The sequence below is a fragment of the Hoplias malabaricus genome, chromosome 3 (genome assembly GCF_029633855.1).
Source record: "Hoplias malabaricus isolate fHopMal1 chromosome 3, fHopMal1.hap1, whole genome shotgun sequence".
Lineage (NCBI taxonomy): Eukaryota > Metazoa > Chordata > Actinopteri > Characiformes > Erythrinidae > Hoplias > Hoplias malabaricus.
In genome coordinates this window covers 29753055-29775165 of record NC_089802.1, presented here as the reverse complement: position 1 = coordinate 29775165, position 22111 = coordinate 29753055, and the positions used below count along the sequence as shown (strand labels likewise).

General features: G+C 42.1%; 1 protein-coding gene across 7 annotated transcripts in view; it reads right to left on the bottom strand.

The window, feature by feature from the left end:
* raraa (retinoic acid receptor, alpha a) overlaps nt 1–22111 on the bottom strand; it is a 118150-nt gene that overhangs the window by 40331 nt on the left and 55708 nt on the right. For 6 of the 7 annotated variants that reach the window (XM_066663476.1, XM_066663474.1, XM_066663473.1 and 3 more), the window contains one exon: nt 11670–12100. In XM_066663476.1, the coding sequence (XP_066519573.1) occupies nt 11670–11817 (148 nt within the window). In that variant the 5' untranslated portion in view covers nt 11818–12100. Of the gene's footprint in view, nt 1–11669; nt 12101–22111 lie in introns of those variants that run through there. The other variant, XM_066663480.1, reaches the window with a different exon arrangement.

Sequence of the window (22111 nt, the reverse complement as noted above, 5' to 3'; positions counted from 1 at the left end):
ACAGATGTGAGAGGAGAAGGGAGATGCGTAGGGTGGGGAGTTAGGAGAGCGCTGGTGCGTGACGAGTGAGAGATGAGAGGGGACGAGAGAAATGGAGGGAGAGAGCAGCAGAGAGAAGAGATGAGACAATAGATACTGAGAGAGAGAGAGAGAGAGAGAGGAGAGAGAGAGAGAGAAAGAGAGAGAAGAGAGAGAGCAGAGAAAGACGAGAGAGAGAGAAGAGAAAGAAAGAGAGAGAGAGAGAGAGAGAGAAGAGAAAGAGAGAGAGAGAGAAGAGAAAGAAAGAGAGAGAGAGAGAGAGAGAGAAGAGAAAAAGAGAGAGAGAGAGAGATGCTCCATTGGCAATAGTTGTATGTGGATAAATTATTTGTGGGAGGTTACTCCAAAGTGCAAGACAGACCACAGGGTCGCATGTGTGTGTGTGATATAAACTATGTTCGTGTTTATTCATGTGCCTCAAGCTGTGCGTTAACACCCAATAAAATGTGAGACAGCGCCTTATCAATAAAACACTACAGCTACTAACACACTCTGACAGTGTGTGTGTGACTTTGTGTGTGTGTGTGTGTGTGTGTGTGTGTGTGTGTATCACCAGAACAATTTAGTATACAACCAAAGAGAGCACTGCATACAGAAAAAAGCTAAACAAAACATCACACACACACACACACACACACACACACACACACACAACAAGGTTCTCCCAGACTCACACACCTCCCACTGAAAATAAATGGGATCCTAGTGCGACTGATTTGGTCTCAAGAACAGTGCAACACACAACAACAACAATCAACACAAACAGTAGATCAATCAATTGTGTTTACAGTCTTCCCCACTGTTCTCCACAGCTGCTGGACAATGGTAATAAATCCTATTGTTTCTGACAGGGGTCTAATTGAGGAACACACACACACACACACGCTCTCTCTCTCTCTTTCTCTCTCTCTCGTGGACGATGGATAGATGGCTCTGACTGTATGAGGCCCGTCTGCAAGCTGCTTCCTTCGTGTAAATGATTTACTGGGAAAACCTCCTTCTCTCTCTCTCTCTCTCACCCCTCTTCTCTCTTTCTCTCGCCCCTCTTCTCTCTCTCTCTCTCTCTCGTCCCTCTTCTCTCTCTCTCGCCCATCTTCTCTCTCTCTCTCTCGTCCTCTTCTCTCTCTCTCACCCCTCTTCTCTCTTCTAACTTTCTCCCCTCTTCTCTCTCTCTCTCTCTCTTCTCACACCGACGAGAAGCTGAGAAGCTTTCCATGAAACAAACACAGAGAAAGAGACAGAAAGTAGGAGAGATAAAGAGAGAGAGAGAGAGAGAGAGAGAGAGAGATAAAAGAGTGAGAGAGACAGAGAGAGAGACAGAGATAAAGAGAGAGAGAAAGAAGATAAAGAGAGAAAGAGTGAGAGAGAGACAGAGAGAGTGAGAGAGATAAAGAGTGGCAGAGAGAGACAGAAAGAGAGACAGAGAGAGAGAGAGAGAAACCCCTCCTGTGCTCTGTGTGTGCAAGAAAAATATTGTGAAAATTGCGTATCATAGTGTGTGAATACGGAATACTGGATTGTGTGAATATTGAGTATCGTATTATGTGACTGCTGAGAATTGTGTCATGTGAGTCTTGAATAAGGTATAGTGTGCATACGGCTGGATGATAGGGTAAAACATGTATATCACGATATGTTTCAAAATTTTGGTTGATACAATATAACTCCGATATCGATACGAACAATATAAAATTGGCAAAAAAAAAAAAAAAAAAAAAAAAGAAACATGAAATCACCCTCAAACACTCTTGGCTTTCATTCATTCATTATCTGTAACTGTTTATCCAGTTCAGGGTCGCGGTGGGTCCAGAGCCTACCTGGAATCATTGGGCGCAAGGCGGGGATACACCCTGGAGGGGCGCCAGTCCTTCACAGGGCAACAAACACACACATTCACTCACACCTACGGTCACTTTTTGAGTCATCAATCCACCTGCAACGTGTGTTTTTGGACTGTGGGAGGAAACCGGAGCCCCCGGAGGAAACCCACACGGACACGGGGAGAACACACCAACTCCTCACAGACAGTCACCCGGAGCGGGGAATCGAACCCACAACCTCCAGGTCCCTGGAGCTGTGTGACTGCAACACTACCTGCTGCGCCACCGTGCCGCCCTCCTCTTTGCTTAAAATTAGTTAAAAAATACTGATCTGACAGCAGCGTCCTGTAATGAACGTCAGTCAGTGACAGGTGATGTAACTAATGTATGTTTAAATACTGAAAATGTGTTCAAAAATATTGTTATTTTGTTATATATTGTTATATTGTTGTTATTGAAACTTTTGATATTGCGATATATATTGATATTAAATTATTGCCCAGGCCTAAGTATGAATATTAAAAACTGAATTGTGAATTCTGAGCATTATATTGTGTGAATATAAAATAACACATGTAAGGATTGTCTACGGAGTGATTATTAATATCATATTGTGTGAATACTGAGTAACATATTGTATGAATATTAAACATATCACTTGAATTTTGAGCAGTGTCTTGAGTGAAAATTGAATATTAAATCTTCATTCATTCATTGCCTCTAAGCGCTTATCCAGATCAGGGTCGCAGGTCAGAAACACACCCTGGAGGGGGCGCCAGTCCTTCAAAGGGCAACACCCACTCACACCTTCTGACAATTTTGAGTCACCAATCCACCTACCAGTGTGTTTTTGGAGTGTGGGAGGAAACCCACGCAGACACAGACAGCACGCCACACTCCTCACAGACTGTCACCCGGAGGAAACCCACACAGACACAGGGAGAACACACCACACTCCTCACAGACAGTCACCCGGAAGAAACCCACGCAGACACAGGGAGAACACACCACACTCCTCACCGACTGTCACCCGGAGGAAACCCACACAGACACAGGGAGAACACACCACACTCCTCACCGACTGTCACCCGGAGGAAACCCACACAGACACAGGGAGAACACACCACACTCCTCACAGACTGTCACCCGGAGGAAACCCACACAGACACAGGGAGAACACACCACACTCCTCACAGACTGTCACCCGGAGGAAACCCACACAGACACAGGGAGAACACACCACACTCCTCACAGACTGTCACCCGGAGGAAACCCACACAGACACAGGGAGAACACACCACACTCCTCACAGACAGTCACCCGGAGGAAACCCACGCAGACACAGGGAGAACACACCAAACAACTCACCAAAATGAATCATACCAGTGTGGATGTTCTCATGCCTAATTTCAAAATTGTCAAAGCTGCTGAGACTGGAGCTAAAGAATCCTGCGGTGACGGGAAATACACAAACAGACACAACCACACCACAAATAAATCAACAACCAAGAGAGACAGCTCTCTCTCTCTCTCTCTCTCTCTCTCTCTCTCTCTCTCTCTCTCTCTCTCTCTCTCTCTCTCTCTCTCTCTCTCTCTCTCTCTCTCTCTCTCTCTCTCTCTCTCTCTCTCTCTCTCTCTCTCTCTCTCTCTCTCTCTCTCTCTCTCTCTCTCTCTCACACACACACACACACACACACACACACACACACACACACACTGTTTGCTCTCGGCTCTAATTAAAGCAACACGCTCGTAAATCAAAGCAGATGTCCCATCTCGAGCCCACACTGCGCAAACGCCTCAATTATCAAATCAGTTTGAAATAACACACTTCACACAGACACCCACTCAACATACACAAACACACACACACACACATCATACTCATGAGTCTAACTGTGCAGTTCATGACATACCAGCAGCTTCAGTAAAAACTTTCAGCAGTCATATGTTCAAAACAAATATGTAACAAACCTGCTATGAGAATGTTATATGCCAAAACAAACAAACAAACAAAAATCTCCATAAAAATGCCACAGAAAGAAAGGCTTTTGAAACTAAGCTGGGTGTGTATCTGTATAGACTCCACTGTGAATATGTCTTTAATATAGTCAAAATGCTTAAATGTCTTCATTAAAATAAATCAGGAGCATACTTCTATAAAAATATCATGATTCATTTGACCTGAAAGTCTCGATCTTCCTGTTTAACAATCAGAGGGTAGACATAAAAACAGAAAGAATGAACTTCAGTAGAATGGATTTATTACTGTCACAGCAGTTTACACAACCGTCCTTTAGAGGTATAATTTCTTCATTTTTGCCATTGTATTACACTGAAAAACGGACTCACATAAGCTACAGTAATTTACTGTGACATATAGAGCACTGAAATACTGCTGAACACCAGCTATAGCCTTTTACTCTTACATACGGTTATAGAGCACTGAAATACTGATAAACACCAGCTATAGCCTTTTACTCTTACATAGTTATAGAGCACTGAAATACTGATGGACACTATACTACTTTGGGTTTGTGTTCACTGCCATGTATGGGTTAAATGCAGAGGTAAAACTTCTTTGTAATATAGTGCCATGATCATAAAGTACGTCAGATCACTTTCTTTCACCTCACACAAGCTATAGCTGTTTACTCCTACACACAGTTACACTATGCAAAGAGAAAAGACACACAGCATATCGTTTTGACTTCATTATCATTTCTTAAGCAACAATATAAAGGTATAATTAGTCAAGTTTACACAGACTCTTATGTTGTGTTTGACCTCACTACTCTCACAAAACCTTACTTTTTTTTCTATAATAAAATACTATAATACTAAGAATAAGAAATAGACAAAAAAAAAAAAAAAAAAAAAAAAAAACAGAGAAGCTGCTGGAGTTAGCAGAACAATGGACTGGCCGCCCCAGAGACCAGACCTTTGTGTCACTCACTTTGGAAACACAGAAAATAAAAAACAATTAACAATTAAATGAAATGTAGCTGTGGAGGATTCTGTCCCATTTGTATTAAATATATGATGTCTCCTTTTTGTAGACATTTATATTAATGCTACTACAGGTTTAGAATGGGACATTATAGAAGCTTAAGGAACTGGAACCATATAGAAGGCCATCGCTAAACTTAATTCTCCCAATCGATGTAACCTATATACCACAACATAAATAACGAGAATAAAAACAAGAATGTTGAGAAGTTAGTGCTTTTAAAACACAAGCCTTTCTCCATAGATTGCAGCCCACTCTTTAGGTTAATTCACTTTTTGCCCAGCTCTTGGGTCAAGAGCAGTAGATAATGGAGCAGAGCCATCACAGTCTGCCATTGGCTCACTAATGTCCTCCTTAAGAGAGTTCAGCAAGCGCAGAAACAGAGGAGCTTTGTAAACAACTGAAATAAACCCCTCTTACTAATGGACTCTCAACAGTGTCTGAGCTTTCTAACGTAATTAGCTCCGGAGAGACCGTTAGCTCTAATAACATCCTCCCAAAAAAGCTTCAACCTAAAGATTGTGAGGTAAATTTTGTAGTAAAACACATGGCACAACAAATACCCAATCAAACTCTCAAATCTAAAGACATGGACAGGTTCTGTCATTGAACTAAAACACGCCTAGCATTTTGTTAAATGTGAGTGAGTGGGTGAGTGAGTGACAGAGTGAGAGTCTGTGTGTGGGAGAGTTTTTTAAGTACAGATGTTTATATTTCAAAACATCTGTATTTAAAATAGATTTCTTAAAAAATTGCCTTAGAATATAAAATACATTTAGAATGCCTCTGCATTGCATGGTGTGCCACAGGGCTGTATCCTGAGTCCAATCTAATTCCAGATTTGTTTCAAAGACAGCTATTTACTGTCCATGGACATCCCCTAAATGACACAGATGTTACATTTTTGTTACACAGTGGAACAAATTTAACAAATTCATAAAAATGCTACAGCTATGATTTACCTTTATTTCAAGGAGTGTATTGCCCTTGACGTTGCATGGGGAAGAGGGTGAAAAGGGATTAATGGAGTGTGTTAGCCGTACAGAATGTCTGCACATTTACGACAGACTGTCACAGAACTATCACAAACCTTAATCCCTCCTTTTACACTTCAGAGATAAGATCACTCTTTACTTGTAGTACCCTGGACTCAATCCTACTACTGTGTAGAAGCAGAGGGGAGTGGTGGGGGTTAATGAACCCTAAAGACTAATGGGATAAGCTGGATCAGGGCTCAGCAGACAACAAGTAAATAGAATAAGTACATTCTAAGCAGTAGTGAGGTAAACACTTGATAAAAATGAGCCAATAAGCTCTTGGATGTGTTTCCGTGATGTAAACAGTGGGTTATATTTGCCAAGCAACACAGTGGCCACTCAGAACTGATAAGAAGATCTGAAATGATTATATCATTGTTACAATCATGCAGCACATTTTACCTGAGAAATCCCTGATCCACCAGAAGTCTCAGCAATTTTTTTTTCACTTACTTTCTGCCTCACAAAAAAACTCGTTTGGATTGGTCTCCATTAGGGCTCACTGTGTATGTATGTATGTGTGTGTGTGTGTGTTTGACAGTTTCTACTCGTGTACAGTCCCTTTTAGAAGTTGCTTATGCTTAAGGTGGAGCGCTAAATTTACACCATAGTTGTACTCAAGGGTGTGTGTGTGTGTGTGTGTGTGGCTTACTGTGGAAATGGAGCCATCCAGGATTAGAGGAAGACAGCTCACTCCTTGGAAGGGAGGAGAAGACGGGAGGGGATTTGCATAATCAGAAGCGGAAAAGCCGGAAAAGACTCAAGTGTGTGTGCGTATTTAAGTGTGTGTGTGTGTGTGTGTGTGTGTGTGTGTGTCACTCTGACAGATTCTGACAGGGCATGCAGGATGAACCCTCATCCAGGGACTTGATCTCTTTTTCTCACTTTCTCTTCATCTCTCTTTCTCTTCATCTCTCTCTCTCTCTCTCTTTCTGGGAACTGAGTGGAGAATCTGGAGAGAAGACAGGAACCTGTCAGATTATCATGTGGATAATAAAGAGAGGGAGGGAGGGAGTGAGAGAGAGAGAGAGAGAGCAAGAGAACGAGAGAGAATGAAGCTCTCCTCTAGTTACTGCCCCCTGCTGTGTATCCACACACTTGTATTCATGTATATGTGCACCTGACTCTCTCTCTCTCTCTCTCCCTCTCGCTCTCTCTGTGTGTGTGTGTGTGTGTGTGTGTTTTATTCTCACGGCTTGTCTCTGACACCCTGTAGAGCAGCCAGGGTCGTCCTGTCAGTATTAAGACATCTTTTATGCAACGCATGCACAGTGTGTGTCTTTGAGTGTCCTCAGCCGAACTGAAACTGAACTATTAAAAAAACAAATACTCCTAATTTAGGACGGACACCTTGACGAGATACTTCAGAAATGTTTATTAAACATGCACAAACTTACAGCCATTCAAATCTTCTATTCCCCAGCTACACCTTTCAGCCTTGTCTTTATGTGTCTCTGGCTGTGTCTCAAATGGCTACTTCTTCCCTATATAGTGCATTCTGTAGGTCATGAAATAAGGAATGTAGAAGCCACAGTTCTGTGAGTTTCTTCAATTACACGCCATTCAACTGTGAAAACGAAGACGTTGTGCCCATTTTAGAAATCTTCCTCTGACTTGACTTAAAGGCAGATTAAAGAAAAGAAGCAACATAAAATATATTTAGACTTTAGCCAACTGTGTGAGTGACTGGGTGAGTGTGTGATGCTCCTGTGATGGATTGGTTCCCTGTTCAGGGGGGGTTCCTTCGTTGCGCCCAAAGATTCTGGGTAGGCTGTGGACCCACCCCCACCCTGAACATTATAAAGCTTTTGCTGTAATTGAATGAATGGATGAGATATTGCCAACATTAGCTGGGGTTAGATTTTTAAAGCCTAGTATCACATCCAAACTTATGTTATTGCTATTTTCTTCCAGTTTTATGATAAACTGTTTTGTTTCATCTGGAAACGGTCAGGAATCAAAAAAAATCTAAAACCCATTTGGTGTCTAAAGGGTTAATTAAAGATGGCGGTTCCTAAAGCTAAACACAGAAATTAATACCAACATAATGAAGAAACTCATTGTTTGGCCAGACCAAGGTCTGTCAACCGCTACTGCTGTCTATGCTGGGTAGTATGCTGCAGCATCTACTACTAGTCCAAATCTAGAACTATCTAGAACTTCCATGGTCAAGTATTTGCGCTCATTTCCAGTCATGTTACAGAACCATGAAAATGGGAAGAGCATCTTCCAGATGATATTGCCACCATTCCTCAGTTAAACCTTTTCAAAAATCTTATCCTAATATCTCTGATTTACTGCCGCCAGCGCTCTCAATGCAAGATTGTTAGGAGCCCTGTTGCCGTTTAGCTTGCCGTTTAGTGTGTGTGTGTGTGTGTGTGTGTGTGTGTGTGTGTGTGTGTGTTTGAGTGTGTGTGTTCAGCAGGTAACTATGTGCTGTATGCTGCTCTGAATATTTGGGATTCTGCAAATTCATAACCCAATGTGTGTGTGTGTCTCTCTCTCCCTCTCTCTCTCTCTCTCTCTGGGTGTGTATGTGTAAAAGTTTCCTCTGGCTCAGGCTCCGCCACCCAAGTGGAGCTCCACATTTCAGGGACGTCCAAAAGAAGACCACCAGCAATGTGCAAAACCACACACACACACACACATACACACACACACACACACACACACACACACACACACACAGACTCATAATACAGCCGCCGTCATGTTGACACACAACAGCCTTGACACACATACACACACACACACACACACACACAAGCACTTTAGAAACACCTCTACATTTCCTTGTAAAATAACACCGCTGTCCAAAGAAAAACATGTATCTATATTTTTGTGGATGTTCCGTTTACTACATCATTTGAACACAGCCGCTATGCTTCACATTGTGTGAAAATTTCATGATGAATGAACCAATAGAAATGCTCCAAAATTACTTGGAACCAAGCCTTTTTACATTGGCTTCCAATGAAGGTTAAGAAGGTTTTTCCTTCTCCCACAAATCACTATTTTGAAGACACATGTATTTCTTTGGTCAGCGACAATATACAAACTAACTCTAAAGAGAACCAGCTAGAGGTCAACCTGCAAAACTATTTAGCCATTTTCATTCATTATCTGTAACCGCTTATCCAATTCAGGGTCGCAGTGGGTCCAGAGCCTACCTGGAATCATTGGGTGCAAGGCGGGAATACACCCTGGAGGGGGCGCCAGTCCTTCACAGGGCAACACACACACTCACTCACACTTTGGAGTCACCAAAAACCATGTGTTTTTGGACTGTGGGAGGAAACCGGAGCACCCGGAGGAAACCCACGCGGACACGGGGAGAACACACCAAACTCCTCACAGACAGTCACCCGGAGCGGGAATCGAACCCACAACCTCCAGGTCCCTGGAGCTGTGTGACTGCGACACTACCTGCTGCACCACCGTGCCGCCCCTATTTATCTATTTGGAAACATTTATTTTTTTATTTTGTTCCCTTTACAGATAAAAAAAAGGCCTGGCTCTAAAAACAACAGTGTTCAGGACAATTTTCAAGAAGAAATTCATCTACCACATAAAAACAACAAGGGATAAAACGAGCATAACGTCCGTGTTCTTCTAGAGAGACCGTGGTGAGGAAGTTACAGTTACACAGAAGGACGTGGTGGACGAAGGTGGTCATTGTGGTACACTGCACCAGTTACAGTCACGCCTGTTTCAACTTGGGCTAATAACGACAGGTGAACAAATCTTTCGAGCCTTACGCCCTACCCACACTAGACTTATGCAATCTCTGTCGCTCTGTGAAACAAGACGTGACAAACCCGACCGGAAGACAGTCGATGCAAATAGTCGTCCATTTTGCTGCAGTCAGCAACAAACCAGCTAACTCAGCCACCATACAATAAACACAAAACAACACAAAACTCCTCCTCCTGACCGACCAGGCTCCAGGACCCTCTGCCTTCATTTACCTTTTCATAAACGGCTCAGGTGGAGCTTTATAAAATGGCGTTCTTACACACAGTTACTCCTCCTTTGCTTCTCCTCCATTTTGGATATAATGTTATGCGGTACAAAGCCACGCCCCTTCACATCACCGCAGACAAAACCAGCTACGCTACTGGTCGAGAATGCGTATTACAATCCGACACCACCTTGCTTCAAAATGTTGCTTCAATTTGACATCTCCCACCAGCAGAAGTTTCAAGTAAAAACATGGCTCAGCCAATCAGATTTCAGCACCATAACTCGCCGTTTAATTACTGACATTCTGACAGGACGTGTCCTTCATTTTAGACGGTTACACAAATAATGCTCATTTTAATATTGTGATATTGTATCTATGCTATAATTCCATATTGCTTACATTTGCAAATATGAATTAGAAAAGAATTAAACATAAACAATTAATTGAATGAATGGATGAAAGTCAGAAAGAAATAATCAATTAATAAAAAATACAATTTCAATTTGCCACCTTAATAAAAATCTACAGAAGTTTACACACTGACAATCCAAAACACTGAAAAGAATGCTGTGTTTCCAGGAATGTGTGTGTGTGTGTGTGTGTGTGTGTGTGTGTGTGTGTGTGTGTGTGTGTGTCAGTGAGATAGCACAATGTGTAAAGGAAGTGGAGTCTACAGTCAGGAAATGTTTGTTCTGAAAGTGGAAAGAGCCTGGTCACCTCTCTGTGTAAACACACACACACACACACACACACACACACACTCTGGGCATTACTTCAAAACACACTCCTTCTGCTGAAACTAGATGTGATTCAAAGCTCCCCTACGCTTCACGTGTTACATATGCTCTGCCCATTTACACTGACATTATAAGGAGTGTTTCAGTCCAGAGGCACAATATAGAGATCAGTTCCACCAATCATAACGGAGATCAGGGTTGCCATTTAGAACAGAGTTAAAGGGAGCCAATGAGAACAGACATCAGAGCAGCCAATCAGAACAGAGCTCAAGTCCACCAATCAGGAGAGGGATCAACAGAGAACACAGTAACAGAGATCAAGAAAACAACTGTTCAACTTTAAATGATAAAACAAAAGTGTGTTTGCGAATAAAACGACACAAACGTCAGAAGCGAAGCGTAGGGGAAAAGATAAAAAATGGAGGATCTGGGTCCTTTATCACAGTTTAACAGTGTCCTCCCCCTGAGCCTAATGAACATCTCCACGATGCTATAGAAACACGCTCACACACACAAATCACAAAAACAAATCAGATAGCAGAGTCACATGTCGGACCTTTTCAGACACAAATAAATACCCAAATCGCTAACTTGCTAACTTTAGCTTTTAGCAGTTAGTTTCTCGTCCTCCTCATCTGATAAGCCATTTCTACGTCATTTTCACATATTTAATTTAATGCAGGGTTAAGATCATTTAGGGACAGTTGGAACAGTTACAAAACTGTAAGACGTCCTATTCAGCTTATGACACTAATGTTAGCATTTGAGCAACGGTGGTCTTTCACAACTCTATGATACATCCCCACCCACCGTTAGAAGAACAGTTTCTCAGGGTTGTCCACAGATGTACTTGTTACAAGATCATGTCTGGCCTCGTAGAATGAAATAAAATCAGTTCATGGTTATGACATCACAACCCTGATGATATTGAATATTTTTTGTGGCTTGTTTCCAAATATGGTGATCATAGCCAGACTGTTTAATAAGAAATCATTTAAATCAAAACAGCTATTTAATTAACACACACACACACACACACACACACTACTGTAATGTACTCACTGGCTGGAGAGGGGGTGCTGTATCCGCTGATGGGCAGTGTGGGCACTGCTGGGGGTGAGAGACCACCGAGGACATGAGGGAAAAAGTAGGAGAAGTGCGGGACGGGGAAGCCGTTCAGGTGAGGGCTCGGGTTCCCCTTACCGGACATGACCACGGGACTGGTCGTCACGGCAACACACTCAGACAGCCACTAGAGGAAGGTGTCACGGGGCTCCGGCCCCCATTGGGAGACCCCAGACAGGGGCTTCAGGGACAGGATAGTCAGTGTCCTTAAGATAAGAATTTAAAACCAATCCAGTAGGATCCAGTTGAAGCCGAAAAAAACCCAGATGCTGTTGGATCAACGAGTTTCCAGGAGGTCCAGGTTCCAAAAAGGTGATCACAGGGGTCATTCACTGGGGCATGGAGGCTGCCGCAGAAACTCAAGGGTCCTAGAGAGAGAGAGAGAGAGAGAGAGAGAGAGAGAGAGAGAGAGAGAGAGAGAGAGAGAGAGAGAGAAGCAATGAGATAATGAAATTCTGTAGATTACCTGTAGATCTGTAGATAATCTTGACCAGTAAAAAGCACCCAAACGCAAACATATCATTCTTATTGAGCTGAACAATATGGCTCAAATTTATATCACGATATATTTCTTAACCTTGGTTTATATGATATTATTTTTTTGTTATCGATATGAACAGTATAAAAGCCACAAAAACCTGCTAAGAACAAACAAGAAAATCAGCATGAAATATAACCCTCTTGGCTTTGTCAATATTACAATTTTTAAACTCAATTTAAAATTGAATCCAATGAACTGATGGCAGTGCTCTGTAATTAACATCAGATGCTGTGTATATTGAAATATTGAAAATATGTTTCAAATTCAAATATTTTGCATCTACATTAAGGTTGCAGTTGTGCAGCTAAGCATCCAGCTTAATACACAATTAAATTGTGTGAACTGCTTATAGATGAATGCTAACATCATCAAGTCCACTGTTAATAAGTTAGTGTGTCTCTTTGTACAGCGCAGGACACGCATTTAACTGGATTAACCGAAGCAAAACAAACATGTGACGAAATAAGAGCACTGCTGTGCACTAGGCGTCCGGGTGAACAGCGAGCGGCTCATTATCATTTAAAGGAACAGGCACTGAAAGCGGGCGTTCTGAACAGGGCTGTTTAGACAGGGGGAGGACGCTGCTGTTGGGTTTGATCCTTGTAGTGTTTTGACGAAAGCAGGTCATAGAGGTTTCATTAAGGCCAGAACTGTGTTCACTTGTGGAAAAGTGGTTTAATATGCCCCCATTAATACAAACCCCTCTCTCTCATGTCCTCAAATGCCTCTCCTTGAACAAGTTACACCACCTCATTAGAAAATGATCTCAATGAAAATCATAGTCACAATATCGATCAAAAATACCTCAATGGCCCTTTTTTTGTTGAATCGTTCAGGCCTGGAAATTAGTATTAGCATTATCACATTCGTTTCTTTGCTTTCACAACAGATCACTGCAGCTCACACCGATAAAAACACTTGAATGTGAATCAGACCAAAACACTGCAGAGTTGATGTCAAGGCCGCTGTAGAGTGTAAGTGTTTCGGGTATAAAAAAAAAAAAATAATAAAAAATAAAAAAAAACATCTTCGTTTGGCCCTAATGAACAGCTACATCTCCAACAGAGGGCTACAAAAACACCCTCTTCATCCTAATTAGTGCCTCCGAACATCACACACACTGCCATCACCATGACCGGAGGATAAAACCGCAGAGAGAGAAAATAAAAACAAGAAAGGGAAGTTTCTTCAGCCATTAATTACAGATCTCCCAGTGGACCACCAATAACACTCCAGTAAAAACGTCTAAGGTTCTCATACACACACACACCGAACAAAGCTTTGCTCATCAGTCAATAACAACAAAGAATACATACAACATTCTACAATGTACAATATCTGTTTATTATCATAGCAAATGCTGTGAATAGAGTTGTACGATAATCAACTCAAATAACATTATTCCAATACATCTAGGGCTGGACAATAATTCAATATTCAATATCGATATATATCACAATATAAAATGTTACAATAGCAATGCTATGATTTTTAAACACATTTTCAATATTTCAATAAACATTATTTAGAGCATCTGTCATTGACTGAAGGTCATTACAGGGCGCTGCCGTCAGTTCAGCACTCAGTTTAAAATGTAGTTAAAAATATTAATATTGACAAAGCCTATGGGTTTATGTTTGATGTCATGTTTCTTTTTCATTCAGTGGATTTTATACGGTTCATATTGATATCCGAATTATAACGTATCGACCAGAATGAAGAAATATATCGTGATATAAATACTGGCGGTATCATCCAGCCCTAAATAAAACTATTAAAAATTAAAGACCCACCCCATCAAACCTACGCCCCTAAATCACCCTGATTTCCATGACAGTGGCTTGCTGGCCACTTCGGCATCTTGTGAAAGATGGAGCAAGAGCAGTCTTACTCAAGCATGACCCCACAGACCCCCCCCCACACACACACTATAGGACACACCCGGCACATGCGAAGGAAGTCGAAACAATATGTGTCTTTCTCAGGTCTCTATAAGAAATAACTAGTTTTATTTCACTTTGATCAAAAATAACGTGCCACATTTTAAATGGGACACATTTCTCCCACTTTTCCATCAGTGAACACAGTTCTGGCTCTTAATGAAACATCTGTGACCTGCTTTGTTCCAAACACCACAAGGATCAAACACCACAGCAGCGTTCTCTAAGTAAAAATACCAGCCGCATAGGTCCTCACAAAGCCTCTGCCAAAGTCATTGATGATTAGGCACAGAGACTTTCATAAAAGTATATATCGATTATCAGTATCCACCTGATCGACAGAGTGACCTTTCACCCACTTTCTACAGAAGTTGTCCAACCTAACAACAGTATCTATGAAAAGACAAATTTGTGGGCGGAGCTTGCTCAGAGAAACTGAACTGAGTTACAGAGCTAACGGTTAACACTGAGTGTCAGGAACATTCCTGCTTCCCAACCACAGCGGTAGAAGCATTCTGAATCTTTGCCAGGATCTTACACCCCTCTCTCTCAGACACACACACACACACCCCAGGCTCTTGTCAGAAGAGAAGCCCAATGTGACATTTGTGCCTCTATTACAAAGGTCAGTCTGTAATTATCCTAAATGCCAGTGAGCATGCACCTGCAGAAACATAGCCATGTAATACATGTGTGTGTGTGTGTGTGTGTGTGTGTGTGTGCCCAAAGGAGATGATAAGTGTCCCAGAGCATCAAACCAACACACAAACAGAGAGAGAGAGAGAGAGATGACATGCCTACACCCACATTATAAACAGAGAGGATATGGGGCCCCATATATCTTTATTTACATAGTAAATCTCATTAAAAATATAGACAGTAAGACTCAAGCGTGCTTTTACTGCCCCCTGTCGAGGCGTGGGGAATATCAGGCAGAAAGCGAACTGTCAGGTCTTGAAGTGAAAAATGGGTGAGTATCACTGCTAAAATGCAATGTGTCCACTACCTTTTTCACGCCTTGCTTTTGTGGTATTCACAGAGCAATGGAAAGTGAAACGGTAACAGGGCCAACGAGGCCACGGCTGAGCAGAACGCCACGGAACATCCATAAGAACGGTTCCGCCCTGCAGTGGGAAAGAGGACTTGAGGGGTGACCCTGGGGTGCAGGGGTGAGTACCTGCCAGAAGTGGACCAAGGAAGAGACAAACGGTGAACTGTCGACTGGGTCACGGACACCCAAGGCTCTGTGATTCATAGCCCCCCCTCTTGCCTTCATATTTACACGGTGTTTATTCAGTTGTAGTTCAGGAGGTGGTCCAAACGAAATTAATTTCCCTTTTCTTTTGCCCAAAATATTGCGACAGTATCGACTCTCTTCTTCCACAACAAATTTAACACTGAGGAACTCCCTGCACAGAGACAACCAGCCCAACCGTTCATCGACCTTACATGACCCATACTGTGTGTGTGTGTGTGTGTGAAGCCAAGTGTTGGATCATTAGTATAAATCTTTAGCTGCATTCATGCAAAGAGCAAAAATAAACAACCTGCAAAACCCTTAATGCACACTAGTGTGTTTGTGCTGTGTCTTTAGGTTGAGTGTTTATGTTGTGTGTGTGTGTGTGTGTGTGTGTGTGTGTGTGTGTGTGTGTGTGTGCGTTGGGGGTGGGGTGGGGGCTGTCATGACACAGCTGGCCGAAAGGGAAAGATTGCTTAATGTGAACTATGAAGAAATCATTGAGGTGAAGGAGGGAGTGGACTGAAAAGAAGAAGAAAAACGACAGTAGAGGTAATAGAGCGCGCGCACACACACGCACACACACACCATGCAGGGTCTCTAGTTTCTCTTTCTTTAGCTCCAGTCTCTCAACTTTGTTCATTTATTATTATGCTGATGTACTAAAATCTGCAGGATTGTAGTCTTAAGTTTAAATGCCAATTACACAATTATACACAAGGGGGCGTCCCACACGGCAGGATCAGTAACTCCATTAAGGCATGACCTTGACTGAATTGGTCTCAGAAATAGTGACCATAAATACTGTTAATTTAAGGTAAAACAGGGGGTCCATCAAAAGCAATGCTAGTCTGACCATCGGTGACCGCTGACTGTCCATGACCCTTTCACTGGATCTCAGTGGTCCTTCCTCTGACTACTAACAACCGCAGGATCTGTCTCAGCCAATCAGCTGTGAGAACGAGGTCAACACACTAACGTGGTCAGCACACCGTAACAATATCAACACACTGTAACGTGGTCAGCACTGTAACATGGTCAGCACACTGTAACGAGGTCAGCACACTGTAACAAGATCAACACACTGTAACGTGGTCAGCACACTGTAACAAGATCAACACACTGTAATGTGGTCAGCACTGTAACATGGTCAGCACACTGTAACGAGGTCAGCACACTGTAACAAGATGAACACACTGTAACGTGGTCAGCACACTGTAACAAGATCAACACACTGTATCGAGGTCAACACACTCTAACAAGATCAACACACTGTAACGTGGTCAGCACACTGTAACAAGATCAACACACTGTATCGAGGTCAACACACTGTAACAAGATCAACACAATGTAACGTGGTCAGCACACTGTAACAAGATCAACACACCGTAACATGGTCAACACACTGTAACAAGATCAACACACCATAACATGGTCAACACACTGTAACAAGATCAACACACTGTAACGTGGTCAGCACACTGTAACGTGGTAAGCACACTGTAACAAGATCAACACACTGTATCGAGGTCAACACACTGTAACAAGATCAACACACTATAACGTGGTCAGCACACTGTAACAAGATCAACACACTGTAACATGGTCAACACACTATAACAAGATCAATACACTGTATCAAGATCAACACACTAACATGGTCAGCACACTGTAACAAGATCAACACACGGTATCGAGGTCAACACACTATAACAAGATCAATACACTGTATCAAGATCAACACACTAACATGGTCAGCACACTGTAACAAGATCAACACACTGTAACGTGGTCAGCACACTGTAACAAGATCAACACACTATAACGTGGTCAGCACACTATAACAAGATCAACACACTGTAACATGGTCAACACACTATAACAAGATCAATACACTGTATCAAGATCAACACACTAACATGGTCAGCACACTGTAACAAGATCAACACACGGTATCGAGGTCAACACACTATAACAAGATCAATACACTGTATCAAGATCAACACACTAACATGGTCAGCACACTGTAACAAGATCAACACACTGTAACGTGGTCAGCACACTGTAACAAGATCAACACACTATAACGTGGTCAGCACACTGTAACAAGATCAACACACTGTAACATGGTCAACACACTATAACAAGATCAATACACTGTATCAAGATCAACACACTAACATGGTCAGCACACTGTAACAAGATCAACACACGGTATCGAGGTCAACACACTATAACAAGATCAATACACTGTATCAAGATCAACACACTAACATGGTCAGCACACTGTAACAAGATCAACACACTGTAACGTGGTCAGCACATTGTAACGTGGTCAGCACACTGTAACAAGATCAACACACGGTATCGATGTCAACACACTGTAACAAGATCAACACACTGTAACATGGCTAGCACACTGTAACATGGCCAACACACTGTAACAAGATCAACACACTGTATCGAGGTCAACGCACTTTAACAAGATCAACACACTGTAACATGGTCAGCACACTGTAACAAGATCAACACACTGTAACATGGTCAGCACACTGTAACATGGCCAACACACTGTAACAAGATCAACACACTGTATTGAGGTCAACACACTGTAACAAGATCAACACAATGTAACGTGGCCTGCACACTGTAACAAGATCAGCACACTGTAACAAGATCAACACACTGTAATGTGGTCAGCACTGTAACATGGTCAACACACTGTAACAAGATCAACACACTGTAACGAGGTCAGCACACTGTATCAAGATCAACACACTGTAACAAGATCAATACACTGTATCGAGGTCAACACACTTTAACAAGATCAACACACTGTAACGTGGCCTGCACACTGTAACAAGATCAACACACTGTAATGTGGTCAGCACTGTAACATGGTCAACACACTGTAACAAGATCAACACACTGTAACGAGGTCAGCACACTGTGACAAGATCAACACACTGTAACATGGTCAGCACACTGTAACATGGTCAGCACACTGTAACGAGGTCAGCACACTGTAACAAGATCAACACACTGTAACATGGTCAGCAGACTGTAACATGGTCAGCACACTGTAACGTTTAACGTGGAGACTAATGTGTGCTAGCTAGGATATTAAATAATGAAAACCACGTTAATTAAAATCATTTTCCCTCTGGTGTGAACAGTAGAAATTGGAAATATCTCACACGGAGACAGCTGATGATGTCATAATGACCTTGAAGTTGATTGGCTATGTTAATTTAAAATGCCTCTAATGCACACTGCTATCCCTCCATCACATTTTACTGTCTCTCTTTCCTTTGTCTTTCTTTCTTTTCTTTTCTTTGGTTTCTTTTGTTTATTTCTTCTTTCTTTATTTCTTTGCAAGCACTGATTTTCCTGCGGGACCAGCAATTGTACTTATTACTGATAATCAATAATTTCCTGCACGATCCTCTCTCTCTCTCTCTCTCTCTCTCGTCACTACACACACACACACATACTGCAGGTAGATGAGTGCTGTTTCTCTCTGGAAGCAATAAAGATGATGTCTTTAACTGGAGCAGGGGGGCACCGACCTGTGACACGCGCACACACACACATACACACACACACACACACACACACACACACATACACACACACACACACTTCCAAGAAACGCTGTATGGAGTGGTTTCCAAAGCTCGTCACACTTATGAGAAGAGGCCCCTTTTCAAAATGTAAAACACATTTCAGGACCACCACCCCTACACAGAAACACACAGAAACACACACACACACACACACACACACACACACACACACACACACACACACACAGATCAGACTGTTTCAAAATCTTCCCAAGGCCAGCTTCGGACATCAGAGCGTCCAGCAGTTGTTTCAGCTGAACTGTGTAACTACAGAGGCGGAGCTTCTCAATGTCCACTTTATGCCCCGCCCACTTTCACAGTTATCGGGAACCTGTGGAGAACTATGTTACTAACAAAATCAGCTAGATCCCTTTCCATGGTTACCCTGCACTCATTTCACTGGGTATACTACACCTATTGCTATGGTTACATGGTTGTTTCCATGGATACCCTGCACCCACTTCACTGGGTATTCTACATCTATTGCTATGGTTACATGGTTGTTTCTAAGGTTACCCTGTAGTCATTTCCTTGGGTAAACTACACCTACTGCTATGGTTACATGGTTGTTTCCAAGGTTACCCTGTACTCATACTTTGATCAAGCTACACCCACTGCTATGGCTGCTTGAATAATGGCTAATGTTTCCAAGGTTACCTTACACCCTTGTCCATGTTTACGATTCTCCATTTACACACCGCATCACTTTTCACAATCATTTCCATGGTTACCCTCCACCCACTTCCGAGGTCACACCCAGTCCCAGGGCTGTACTTCACCTGTTTCTCACTGATATGGCTGTGTTTATGTGATTGAGCAGGTCTCTCTCTCTCTCTCTCTCTCGTGTTCTCTCTCTCTCTCGTGTTCTCTCTGTCAGGATAAATGTCACATGACTTCTATAAAGCTCATGTCAACTGCTGTTTACCGATACGCAGTGGACAAGCGGCAAAGCAATTATAAAATGCTGATTACCTCTGTGTGTGTGTGTGTGTGTGTGTGTGTGCAGGTTTTAGACGAGTTACGCTGAAGTCTGGAACACTGGATCACTGTTAGGAAGTTACTGAGATGTAAACGCAGTCATTGAAAGTGTGTTGTTGTGAAATGCTCTGTTCTAAAGACACCTACCAAGTCTGAATGGGTCACAGTGGTGGTGATAGGAACCAGACGTCTGAAGAGTTTAATGTGTCTAAAAGCTCCTCACAAAGTCCTTCCCATCCCTTACCAATGATTCATTAAATTTACATCTCACTGGCTGAACTCTGTAGTAATTTTGAACGCTTGGTGGCCTTTCCCTTTAGAAAGAGTCCTGTGTATGGGCAGGAAGTGGTAATGTGCGTTATACAGCCGAGCCAAATGTGGTTGGGACTACACTTCCCAAAATGCCTCGAGAAAAAGTGACCTTTGGAAAAGACTGACGGGAGAGGAACATGAACAACAGCGCGCACGCACACACACACACACAAATAAACACACAAATGTTCAAGAACACAGAGGTGAGCTCATACTCGGAGAGTACAGATGAGTTCAAGGCTCACAGTATAAACATAGCTACGTGCAGACGCGCACACACACACACACACACACACATCAGCATCCAGCTCAGTCTGGGCACTTGATTTAAATCTGATTCAATAAATAACAATGATTATTAAATTAAAAAAATAATAATTATTAAATAATGTTACTAAAATATTTTTTAAAAATGTAAATTATTTTGTAAAATATAAAAATGCTTGGGATTCTGTTTCTATAAGGTTTTATTTCTCCCCACTCTGCCCCGTTTTTTTCACAAGTGAACACAGTTCTGGTCTTAAAACATCTGTGACCTGCTTTGGTCAAAATACCACAAGGATCAAACCCCACAGCAGCGTTCCCCCTCCCCATCTAAACAGCCGTTTCAGCGCCTGTTCCTTTAAATGATCCCGAGCCGCTCGCTGTTCACCCCCACCCCGAGTGCACAGCAGTCCAGTTTCCTAAATTTAACACAGAGCAAACAGGGCTTAGGAGCATTTTAAAGCCCGAGTTTAGATCAGAAAACCAAGCATGCATCCCAGAAAGAGACGCCTGTGTGTGTGTGTGTGATTTCTGCAGTATCAGAAAACATAGAGATATGCTGCCAGACAGGAAGAGGTCCAACATTGGGGAATCCTGTTAAAACTTTCCACAGGCTGCATGTGTGTGTGTGTGTGTGTGTGTGTGTGTGTGTGTGAGGGTGAGTGTTTCTACTAAGGAAGGAAGGACGAGAGGGAGAAAAATGAAAGAAATGTGAGAGATAAATGAAACAGTGCCAGATTCTTGACTTGAAAGACTCTTTCTGGATGAAGCCCCCATTTTAAAAAGCAGTAAAACAAGATTTAAAAAAAGTAATAATAAAATACTGCAGAAAATGTAGAGTCCGTTTTATTTAATTTCTGAACAACAGCCAGCTCAGCAATATTCGTGTATATCACTAAGAAGATTAGATTTGTTCAAAGAAGAATTCATTGCCCATTCCACCTGTTATTTAGAACCAATCCCCAACCCCCACCCCAATGTTCAAATGGTGAGGAGTAGCTTTCTCTCTGAGATTGTTTTGAACTTAACTCAACACACATGGAGGAGAACACTAACCATCCTTTTCTGTTATGTAAGATATTTGCGATCGCACCACTTGTATTCAAACGGATGCCTCTGGTGCTTCATAAGAGCAGTGCCTTGAGACTGTGTAATTTCTCAAGAACAAAGAAGACAAGACCAGTGTGAAGGGAAACCACAGTGAACAGGTCAAACACAGAGATTTGGGTTGGACGATATGGTCAAAATTTATATAATGATAGGTTTCTTAATTTCGGTCAATACAAATAATTCTGATATCGATATGAGCAACATGAAAGCCACAGAAAAACTGCCAAGAAAAAACAATTAACGTGACATCATCATCAAACATAAACCTCTTGGCTTTGTCAATATTATTTTTAAAGTTTATATAATATTTAAAAAATACTGAACTGACAGCAGCGTCCTGTAATGAATGTCAGTCAATGACAGATGATGTA